General features: G+C 40.6%; 1 protein-coding gene and 1 non-coding gene across 4 annotated transcripts in view; both read right to left on the reverse strand.

The window, feature by feature from the left end:
- The window catches only part of LOC109924133 (cytosolic carboxypeptidase 1-like), an 85,038-nt gene extending 81,774 nt beyond the window's left edge, over positions 1-3,264 (reverse strand). For all 3 annotated transcript variants that reach the window (XM_048594960.1, XM_048594959.1, XM_048594958.1), the window contains exon 1: positions 3,112-3,264. In XM_048594960.1, coding sequence (XP_048450917.1) covers positions 3,112-3,182 — 71 coding nt within the window. In that variant the 5' untranslated portion in view covers positions 3,183-3,264. The remainder of the gene's footprint in view (positions 1-3,111) is intronic.
- A 6,209-nt stretch (positions 3,265-9,473) lies between these two features.
- Positions 9,474-9,576, reverse strand: LOC125482861. The gene has a single exon (XR_007261834.1). It is a non-coding gene; the product is annotated as a U6 spliceosomal RNA (small nuclear RNA).
- Between the last annotated feature and the right edge of the window lie 2,201 nt (positions 9,577-11,777).

The raw sequence follows: 11,777 nt of genomic DNA on the forward strand, positions 1-11,777 counted from the left end.
CTCACAGGCTTTTTTATCTCAAAACTAAAACAATTTTAGCTTCCCTTTGAAATAACTCCGCACAGCTTCTCTTTGAAATAACTCCACTGCTGTTTGTGTGAAGAAGTTGTTTCTAACATCTCTCCTGAACGGTCTGGCCCTAATTCTGAGTCTGGTTCTAGCCTTCAACTCGTGGAAATTGTATATCTTTTATCTTCCCGGTCTTTCCCTTTTAATATCCCCTTAACCATTTAAATTCGAGAGAATAAAGGCCTAATTTGTATCCCGTCACCAAGTCACCCTTTATTTACATGTGCATAGTATTTGACACTGATCCAGTTTTTTCAGAGCCACCTCCCAGAGAGAACAGAACCTCTGACACTCCTGTTTATATCTGTTAGCCAGCGCTCCCTGATTTGACCAGGTTAACAGTCGCCTGAATACTTCAGCTAGGAACAATGGAATACGATCCCAGTTCTATTTTGTTGGTTTTCAGAACTGAGACCATGATTAAGAGGGACGCCCAGGGGCATTCGTATCTTAGAGATGAAATTCTTGGACTGGCACAGGACAAACAAGAGCGAAAGCATTTGCCAAGAATATTTTCATTAATCAAGAACAAAAGTCAGATGTTCAGACGATCAGATACCATCGCAAATCCAACCATAAATGATGCTGACTCGTGATCCGGTGATGTCATTCCCATGACCTGCCAAGCAGCTTCCAGGAAACCAAAGTCTTTGGGTTCCAGAGGGAGTACGGTTGCAAAGCTGAAACTTAAAGGAATTCACAGAGGGCATCACCAGGAGTGGAGCCTGCAGCTTAATTTGGACCACGTTAACAGCCCCAATCAGGGAACTCATATTCTATGAGATCCACCTTACTGACCTCATTACAATCACTACACCCTTCTCTTAAGATCAAGCCAGATTTTCAGCCAACAAAAGCATACAAGCAACCTAGGTTTCAGGAATACAATTTTCACCAAAAATGCCACACTTCTGAAGAACCTCCCCAACTTTACAAATCAAAGTCTGGATGATATACGTCCACCAAAGTCTTGTTCAAGTAACAGAGCTTCACGAACTTCATATGTGCTTATTCTAGCTTCTAGATCTAGTCCCTGCCTTCTTCAGCCTGCTGCATGGAATTCAATAGAATCACTATCTCAGCTCTGATGGCTCGACCTCCCTTTAATATGGTTTTAATCAGTTTCAGCTTCTGCAGAAATTCTGGTTTCCAATTAGCTTCAAACTGAGTTTGCTTACAAACTGGAAGAGTTGATTTCCTTTCTTAGTTTCCCTTTAAGGTTACCTTTTTCAATTAGAGCCTTACTCAAAAAATACAAACTCTGAAACTATGGCTTCAATTACAAACTCCTTTCCGTTCTCATTTCCAATGTTTCAGTAATGCTGCCTTTTACAACCATAATTCTATTTAGACTCCTGTTATCCTCAACTGAGGATGTCCATTCACTGTGGTTGACAGGGACCTTGACTTTCTCAGAAAGCCCTCAAATATTCCATCACTACTCTTCCTGGCCATCCCTACATAGGGATGTTCCATCCTCTTACTTATCTCCTTACCTATCTCCACATTCGAAATATCATACTCTGCTATTTTTGTCACCTTCAATATGAAGCCTCCCTCAAACATTTTCTCCTCCCCTTTCAACACTCTAAAGACTTGTTCATTCTGTGACAAAGTAATCCATTTGATTGGCATCCAATCCGCCATCTTCAGTATTCACTCTCGGCAATGTACACTAAATACAGGATACACTGCAACAATTCACGCAGCTTCCTTTGTTAGTGCCTTCCTAACCCACAACCTTTACCATCTAGAAGGGCAAAGAATTGCAGATAGTTCGGAATACTACAATCTATAAGTTACCTCCAGAGCCACAAAACTCATAGTATTCTGCTGTTTCTTCAACACCACAGAGTTAACATCCCAGCACTTCCTTCTTAACAGCACTGTAAGTTTTTCTTCTTGGCAAGGACTACAGCAGTTCATAAAGGCAGCTATCCACCATCATCTCAAGGGTAATTAAGATTAACCAATAAATATTAACTTAGTCAGTGCCACCCTCATCCCATGAATGAATAAAAGATAAAGAACATAACGTACTATTCCAATTAACCTCAAGAGAACCTTAAGGAACAGCATCTCATCTTTCAATTCAGTACTTTAAAATCATCTGGGCTTGAAAACGGACTTCAATCAAGTCAGATCATAACTATTGCTCCCAATTTTTTTTCCCCCCAAGATGCTGCTATTGCTAACTATAGCTGTTTTGGGCCGATATATTGTTTTGCTACTTGTCTCATTACAACTATCTTTCACCTTTTCAATCATCCCTTTCATCATTTCAGCACTCTTCTATTGCACTTACTATTGTCCTTGTCTCCCTCATTCCCTGCTGCTGCACCTAGATAAAACTTGTTTCACCTCTAACCTTTGGAAATTTTTTATTGACAAAAGGTAAAAATTCAGAAATGGAATGTCTCTGTTTCCACAAGTGCTAACTTACCTGCACAGTATTTCCAGCATTTTTTAAAATAGTTCCTTTTATAGTGAAGGTGACTTCTGAATCTTTTCTACATTTTAATCCTTTCCTGGAATCTGAGAGTTTTAAATTTTGTCATTAGCCAACAACAGCCAGTCACAGAGATAAGCCCCCTATGATATATTCAATTTGTCCTTTCCAACTAGCTTTCTTCCCACTTTACTGGGAACTCAATGGCTTTCTTAATGCACTTTGCCTGCAGTTCAGCATGTTGATAGAGAATTAATTTCACAGGAGCGAAATTGCAACATTGAAACATGTCATTAAACGTAACCAGACCACGGCTCCTATTCTTCTTCATTTAGCCAATAACATAATAAAGTATTCCCTTTTCTATTATTGTCTTATCTAGCTTCCACTCAAATGCATCTTTACTATTTGTCTCATTGACTCTCTGTGGTTGCAAGTTCCACATTGTCATCACTTTACACAAAGAAGTTTCTTCTGAATTCCTTATTTTGTGACTACAGTTTAGCTCTTTGCAACTGACAGCACTCTGTGCAGACTGTATCAAAACCTTTCAGAATTTTAAATGCCTCCATTAGTTCACCCCTCAGCCTTACCTTTTCAAGAGAAATGAGACCAGTCTGTTCATTATTTTCCGATGGGGATAACACCATATTTCTGGTATCATTCCTATGAATCTTTTATGCACTTCTCCAGTACCTCTATAGCTTGCGTGTAAACTAGCATCCAAACTTCGACAAAGAACGTGTATGATCTAAACCAAGATTCAACACAAGTTTAGCATAACTGCTGACTTTTCAATTTTAGCCTTACATATATAAATCTTAGTGCTTAATGTGCTTTTAAAATATTGTTTTATTAACTTCCATTAGTTGCTACATTTAATGATTTGTATGTTTGTGTTCCAGATCAATTTGCTCTTCTATCCTACTTAGATTCTTACCTCTGTAGTAATATGTGATCAACTTAATTGTTTCACCTTATCGTTACTTATAATGATCTTCATTTGCTAATTAAATGCCCATTCTGCAAATTTATTGATTTTGCCTTGGAATAAGTGAATTGTACCATAGTGGTCATGTTATCAGATTTGTTCTGGAGACATTTTCAAATCACACCATGTCAGGCAGGGGTTTTAAATTCAACTTATTCACTAAATATTGAATTAAAAAATGCCAGTCTCAACAATAATCGCCTCAAAAGACCAGATTGTAATTAAACTCATGTGGTTCACAAATACAATTTAAAGAAGGAAATCTGACAATGCTAACCAATCTAGCAGGTGACACCAGATCCACAACAATGTAATTGACTCAACATTCCCCAAAAAATCAGTTAAGTTACTCAGTCTTATGAAACTGCTGTAAAAAAATTCAAAGAATACTGGACAGACTGGATAGGCAACAGAATACAAAGGCATATCCAGCTCAGCAGACTTGGTTTTGTGTTAAATCTTAAAGATTTATCCTACAACTAAACAAACAACAGTCTCACACTGAAAAGCTAACAGAATCACAATCTTCAGTCATTGCCCCAGGTTCCTTTGTCTCCATTCCTAGGTAAATTGTGTCTCACCAGAGATGGTGGTACAGAGGTTGGGAAGAATGGTTCTGGAAATCCTTAGCACTACTCCATAACCCTCATGGCACTAGAGCATTTTTTTTTACTCCTTGAGGTTTGGTTTTGGCTTTTAGTGGATCTTAGGTTGAAAACAAGTGATTAAAATCCATAGTGTCGCTCAAGAATCTACACCTTTATCATCATAAAAAGTGCCTGACGGATATGCAGGTTTTCCCTTTATCTTCTATTAGTTCTAAACAATTGCAATGAACATAAATAATTAAACTGAGATTTATTTACTGTTGAAGAAAGATGACATATGACTACATAAATCCTTCTGAGCCATGGATCACATTGGTAACGCAATCACAGCATAACTACAAAACTGGCAATCATTTTTGAGTACAAAGTATTTGAATCTGTATCAACTAACTTTTGATAAACTGTATGGACTGTTCCCAACAATAAGAAAATGTAGATAATTAAACTTTATGTAAAACAGGCTGTTAGAAATATAGATGAGTGGCTCGTGAAATGTAAATGATCATAGTTGATAAACTGGGTTATAACATTGGATTGACTATTAATTATCCTTGGAAACTGGAAAGAAATTTCATAAGAAAAATCAAAATAAACTGCAATGCTGTCTGGATAGGCTTAACTTACAACTCTAGCTATCCTGTATTTGCATTTAATTGAAGGAAAAATGAGCAACTGAAATATCCTAAAACATACTAAAACAATCTACATTTTGGTCATTCTGATAACAGTACAGTCTAGTGTGCAGGATAACATCGCTCTCATAGAATCATAATATTTGCCCCTGGGGCAGCATGGTGGCTCAGTGGTTGACACTGCTGCCTCACAGTGCCAGTGACATGGTTTCGATTCCACCCTCAGCACACTGTCTGTGTGGAGTTTGCACATTCTCCCTCTGACTGCGTGGGTTTCCTCCAGATGCTCCAGTTTCCTTTCATAGTCCAAAGATGTGCGAGTTAGGTGGACTGGCCATGCTAAATTGTCTATAGTGTCCAGGGATTTGTGACTTAGTTGGATTAGCCATAGGAAATGCCGGGTTACAGGGATGGGCTGGGGTTTAGGTGGCATGGTCTCTGGAGGATCAGGGTGGATTCGTTGGGCCGAATGGTCTGCTTCCACACTAAATGGATTCTATGATTCAAAACAATCATTAGAAAATAAAACACTGAAGGTACACAGAAAAGTCCAAATGGAGACAGCAGATCTGATGTTCCCAATGCAAGACTCTCCAGCAGAACCAAAACCATTAACAAGGTGCAAACCATCCAAAAACCATCAGACTCAAATAAGTAAAATTAGACAAAGGCATCGGAGCAGAACAAGCCATTTGGACCATCAAGCCTGCTCAACTATTTGAGGAGATCATGGCTGATCTGATAATCCTCAGTTCCATTATTTCAGAAAGGTGGTCAAGAAAAGCCAGCAATCTATAGACCTGTCAGCTTGACGTCAGTGAAGGGTACATCGTTGGAGGGGATTCTGAGGGACAGGATTTACATGTATTTGGAAAGGCAAGGACTGATTAGGGATAGTCAACATTGTGCTGGAAATCATGTCTCACTAATGTGATTGAATTTTTTGAAGAAGTGACAAAGAAGACTGAAGAAGGCAGATCAGTGGATGTTGTCTACATGGACTTCAGCGAGGCAGTCGACAAGGTTCAACATGGTAGACTGGTTAGCAAAGTTAGATCACATGGAATCCAGGAAAAGCTAGCCATTTGGATATAAAATTGGCTTAAAGGTAGAGACAGACGGTGGTGATACAGGATTGTTTTTCGGACTGGAGGCTTGTGACCACCGGTGTACCGCAAGGATCAGTGCTGGGTCCACTGCTTTTTGTCATTCATACAAATGATTTGAACGTAAATGCAGGGGGTATGGTTAGTAAGTTTGCAGATGACACCAAAATTGGTGGTGTCATGGACAGTGAAGGACGTTATCTCAGAATTCAACAGGATCTTGATCAGATGGGCTGAAGTGTGGCAGATGGAGTTTAATTTAGATAAATGTGAGGTGCTGCATTTTGGTAAGGCAAATAAGGGCAGGACTTATACACTTAATGGTGGAGTTCTGGGGCGTATTGATGAACATCAAGACCCCGGGGTGTAGATTCACAGTTCCTTGAAAGTAGAGTCGCAGGTAGACAGGGTAGCATAGGAGGCATATGCTATGCTTATCTTTATTGGTCAGTGCATTGCATATAGGAGTTGGGAGGTCATGTTGTTGCTGTACAGGAAATTGGTTCGGCCACTTTTGGATTGACGCATTCAAATCTGGTCCTCCCTGCTATAGGAAAGATGTTGTGAAACTTTAAAGGGTACAGAAAAGATTTATAAGAAGGTTGCTGGTTTTGTATGTTTTTAGCTACAGGGGGCGGTGGCACAGGCTGGGGCTATTCTCCCTGGAGCATCAGAGGTTCATGGGTGACCTTATAGAAGTTTATAAAATCATGAGTGGCATGGATAGGGTGAATAGCCAGGGTCTTTTTCCCAGGGTTGGGGAGTCTAAAACTGGAGGGTATAGGTTTATGAAGATGGGGGAAAATTTAAAAGGGACATAAGGGACAACTTTTTCATGCAGAGGGTGGTGTGTGTATGGAATGAGCTGCCAGAATAAGTCATGGAGGTGAGTACAATCACAACATTTAAAAGGCATCGGGTTGGCTACATGAAGAGGATGGATTACAGGAATATTTAGCAAATGCTTGCAAATGGGACTAGATTAATTTAGGATATCCGGTCAGCATGGACAAGGTGGACCAAAAGTTCTCTTTCCATGCTGTACGACTCTACATCTTCACTTTTCTGTCTTTTCTACATAACTCATGATTCCCTTACTTATTAAGTCTCTCTCAGCTTTGAATAAAGTTAATGACTCAACAGCCCTCTGCAGTAAAGAATTCCAAAGATTCGGTACGCTCGAAGAGACAAAATTCCTCTGCACCTATGTTTTAAATGGTAAAACATGTTACTCTGAGATTATGCCATCTAGTCCTGGTCGTTCCTACAAGAGTCCATGACTTTAGAGGTAAGGTATTGGCATGGAGAGAGGATTGCTGGCTGGCCGAAGGCACAGAGTAGGCATAAAGGGGTCTTTTTCAGAACGGCAGATGGTGTCTACTGGAATTCGCAAGGGTCAGTGATGAGACTACTCAACTGAGGGCATTGTTGCTAAATCTGCAGATGGCACAAAGGTAGGTGGAGGTACAGGTAGTATTCAGGAGGTAGGGAGACTGCGGAAGGATTTGGACAGGCTAGGAGAGTGGGCAAAGAAGTGGCAGATGGATTATGAATGTGGGAAAGTGTGAGGTTATGCACTTTGGCAGGAAAAGAGGCATAAACTATTTTTCACATGGGGAAAGGCCTCGGAAATCAAAGAATCATAGAATCCCTTCAGTGTGGAAACAGGCCCTTCGACCCAACAAGTCCACACCGAACCTCAGAGCATCCTACCCAGGCCCATCCTCCATGAACACACCAATCTACACATCCCTGAACATTATGGGCAATTTAGCACAGCCAATCCAACTAGCCTGCACATCTTTGGACTGTGGGAGGAAACCGGAGCACCCGGAGGAAACCCATGCAGACACAGGGAGAATGTGCAAACTCCACACAGACAGTCGCCCGAGACTGAAATCAAACCCGGGTTCCTGGCAATGTGAGGCAGCAGTGCTAACCACTGAGCCATGTGAAACACAAAGGGACTTAAGAGAATCCTAAACTAGGATGCCTAAGGTAATATGCAGGTTCAGTTAGCAGGTAGGAAGGCAAATGCAATGTTCGCGTTCATTTTAAGAGGGCTACAATACAAGATGTATTCTACGGATGTCCTACTGAGACTGTATAACGCTGTGGTCAGACCACATTTAGAATATTGTGAGCAGTTTTGGGCCCCGTATCGAAGTAAAGATGTGCTAGTGTTGGAGAAAGTCTAGAAGAGATTCATAAGAATGATCCCAGGGATGAAGGGCTTGCCATACAAGGAGTGGTTGAGAACACTGGATCGGTACTCAAATGAGGTTTATAAGGATGGGCAGGGATCTCATTGAAACTTACAGAATACTGACAGGGCTGGAGAGATTGGGTGTGGAGATACTTCCACTAGTAGGAGAGACAAGGAACCGACAGCATGGCTTCAGTGTACCCTGTAGAACTGAAACAGGAGGAATTTCTTCAGCCAGAGAATGGTAAATCTATGGGACTTATTGCCATAGATGGCTGTGGAGGACGAATCATTAATTGTGTTTAAAACTGGTTCTTGATTTGTACGAGGATCACAGGTTATGGGTAGAAGGCACCAGTATGGAGCTGACAAACATTTCAGCCATGATAAAATGGCAGAGCAGACTCAATGGGCCAAATGGCTCAATTCTGCTCCTAAATCTTATAGTCTTAGCTTAATGGGTAACAGCCTCACAGCATGGACCCTGTCAAGCCCCTTCCAAATCAACTCTCATTCTTCCAAAGTCCATGAAGTACAGATCCAACCTACTCAAAACTTTCTTCACGTGAAAATCCCTCCATATCCAGAATCGACTACTGAAACTTCTCTGGACTTTCTCCTCTACTAGTATATCATTTCTTATATAAGAGGCCTAAAACTCTTCAAAGTCTTCCAGTTGTTTTCTAACTCGTCTCTTGTATAATTTTAGGAAGATTTTTCCATTTTTATACTTTGTTTCCTTTGCTGAACTAGGACCCACAAAATTGGTCCATGCTGCAGTTTTCTGTAGTCTATTTCTATTTAATTAATATTCAGCTCTTCTATTCTTCTTGCCAAAGTGCATAAGCTCAAAATTTCTAGTACATTGGCTTCTGTCTTCCAAGCCACCAAGACAGATTGTAAAAAATTGTGCCCCAGCACTGATCCCTATGGCTCCCATGAGTTTCAGGTTGCCATCCTGAAAATGCTCCTTCATTCCCAATTCTGCCTTCTATTATTAGCCAATATCCTATCCATGCTGATATTACCACATCCAACACATGGGTTCTTATCTTATTAAGTACACTTACATGTGGTAGAGTGTCGAACATCTTTCAGAGATCCAAATATACTGCATCTACTCGTTCCCCTTTACCTATCGCACTTGTTTTCTCTTCAAGGGACTCTAAGAAATTTGACTGGCACAATTTCCCTTGTCTGCTCAATAATATTATGTATTTCTAAATGTTCCACTATTACATCCTCTGTAATAGAATTTCAAGCTTTTCCAAAGACCAATGTTAAACTAACTGACCTATAGCGGGTACCAGCTCACTACCTCCCTCCATTTTTGAACAAAGGTTTTACATTGGCTGTTTTCTAATCGTCTGGACTTTTTCAAAATCTAAGGATACTTGGAAGATTACATTTTTAAAATTATGGAACATTTCATGAACTTGCACATCATCCTTGCACAGGGGCCATGGTAGCCTTCACTGGATCATTCCAATTTTAGTATGTGTGCTGCCAAAGCAAGCGAGAATTCCTACCAGTGTAGCCACTATCTTCGTAGTTGCTTCTTTAAAAATCCTAGGATGCAACCTGCCAGGTCTAAGAATCTTATCGGCCTTTAATCCCATTAGTTTCCCTGATATTTTTTCCCTCTAGAAATAATTATTGTCTTTACTTCCTTTCCCCTTTGCTCCGTTGATTATTTAGTACTTTTAGTATGTTTGTATTAGTGTCCTCTAATGTGAAGACTAATGCAAAGTGTTCACTCAACTCCTCTGCCATTTCCTTGTTCTTCACTATAGGTTTCTCCAGCCTCATTCTCTAAGGGGCCTAAGTTTGTTTTGGCCTCTCTCTCACTTTTTATATATGCAGAAAAGATCTTACTGTCTTGACTTCATTAATTTTTAGGTCCACCTTCATTGGCTTTTAAAATTCAAATGTTGAGTGCACAAAAGGCAAACAACAATTCTTAGCTTCAAATAGCCCCTTCAGAGTTGAAACCAAATACTTCTGGTCTGAAAATTTCAAAGAAAACTTGGCAAAGGTAACCTATTTTTAACTGTTCTGAACTAACTCCTCACTCCAGGAGTTTCATACATCCAGCATCAACCTGGATATCTGTGAACTGAAACCAAAGGGTTTCCAAGCTACAGGAAGTTTTTTTTCCCCAATCCCTGATCCTTCTAAATAAAAGCAGTTTAATGCTCTTCAACGTTTATTCCATTTGCTTGCAAAACTCTCCAAATGCAAGTAAGTTCTTCTTACCACTCTCACATTTTTTTAAAAACAAAGTGGCCCTAGAAAGCAAGAAAAGTTCATTTTAAGCCCCTGTATACACACAGACAAAACCCACATGCTACTTGACTGATGCAAAATACACTCAAAAAACAAACCCTGAACTAAATGATATGAAAATATGTAAAAACATACACTTTACATCACAATAGCACAGACAATGGTTTCCTGCAAAGGTGCTGCAAGACCCACCAGAATAAGTACTCTTCAAACACCAATGGCATGTGCTCTCCCTCCCTTTCCGCTCTCCAATCGTGATTCTAAATCTGGAGGAGCAGTAGGATAGGGGGAAGAATCAGTGATTGCAGGAAGTGGAGTATTGGGCAGAAAGAGACAGATCATTCATTGGAGGACCCACTTTGTTTCTCCCATGCTCACTACACCCCCAAGTTAGAGTGGCAGTGACACAGTGGTTAGCATCGCTGCCTCACAGCTTCAAGAATCCAGGTTCGATTCTAACCTCGGATAACTGTGTGTCTGGAGTTTGCATGTTCTCTCCGTGTCTGTGTGGGTTCTGAGTCGTTGTAACTTGATGGGCCAAATGGCCTCCATCTGCACTGCAGGGATTCTATAATTCTAAGTCAAAACTCTGCAGTCATTTCCCACTTCCACTGATCAAGTCCATCCTTGGACATTGTGGGAAGTTAGGGTAGAACCTGCAGAGGCTCTTGCAGAGATTTTTGCTTCATCTTTAGCCACTGAAGTTCCAGAAGGCTGGAAGATAGCCAATGTTGTTCCATTGTTTCAGAAAAGTAGCAAAGACAAGCCAGGGAACCACAGGCCAGTGAGCCTGACATAGGCAAGTTACTGGAGAGGATGCTGAGCGACAGGATCAACCAACATTTGGATAATCAAGGTCTGCTTAGGGATAGTCAGCATGGATTTGTGCGTGGGAAGTTATGTCTGACAAATCCTTTAGAGTTTTTTGAAGAGGTCACCAAGAGGATAGATGAGGGTAGGGCAGTGGATATTGTCTTTATGGACTTTAAAAAGGCCTTTGACAAGTCCCACATGGCAGGCTAGTCATGAAGGTTAGGTCGCATGGGATCCAGGGAGAGCAAGCTAATTGGATTCAAAATTGGCTTGACGGTAGGAAGCAGAGAATGATGGTTGAAGGTTGTTTCTCGGACTGGAGGCCTACGACTAGTGGTGTGCCACAGGGGTTGGTGCTGCAAACTTTGTTATGAATGTGAATGTACAAGACATGATTAAGAAGTTTACAGATGATACAAAATTAGGAGGTATCATTGATAACGAGGAAGGTTATCAAAAATTTCAGACGGATCTTGATCAGATGGGGAAGTGGGCTGTGGATTGGCAAATGCAATTCAATACAGATAAGTGTAAGGTGTTGCACTTTGGAAAGTCAAACCAAGGTAGGACTTATACAGTAAATGGTAAGGTCCAGAGGAGTGTTATAGAACAGTGGG

The sequence above is a fragment of the Rhincodon typus genome, chromosome 3 (assembly GCF_021869965.1).
Source record: "Rhincodon typus isolate 14 chromosome 3, sRhiTyp1.1, whole genome shotgun sequence".
In the NCBI taxonomy this organism is placed as follows: domain Eukaryota; kingdom Metazoa; phylum Chordata; class Chondrichthyes; order Orectolobiformes; family Rhincodontidae; genus Rhincodon; species Rhincodon typus.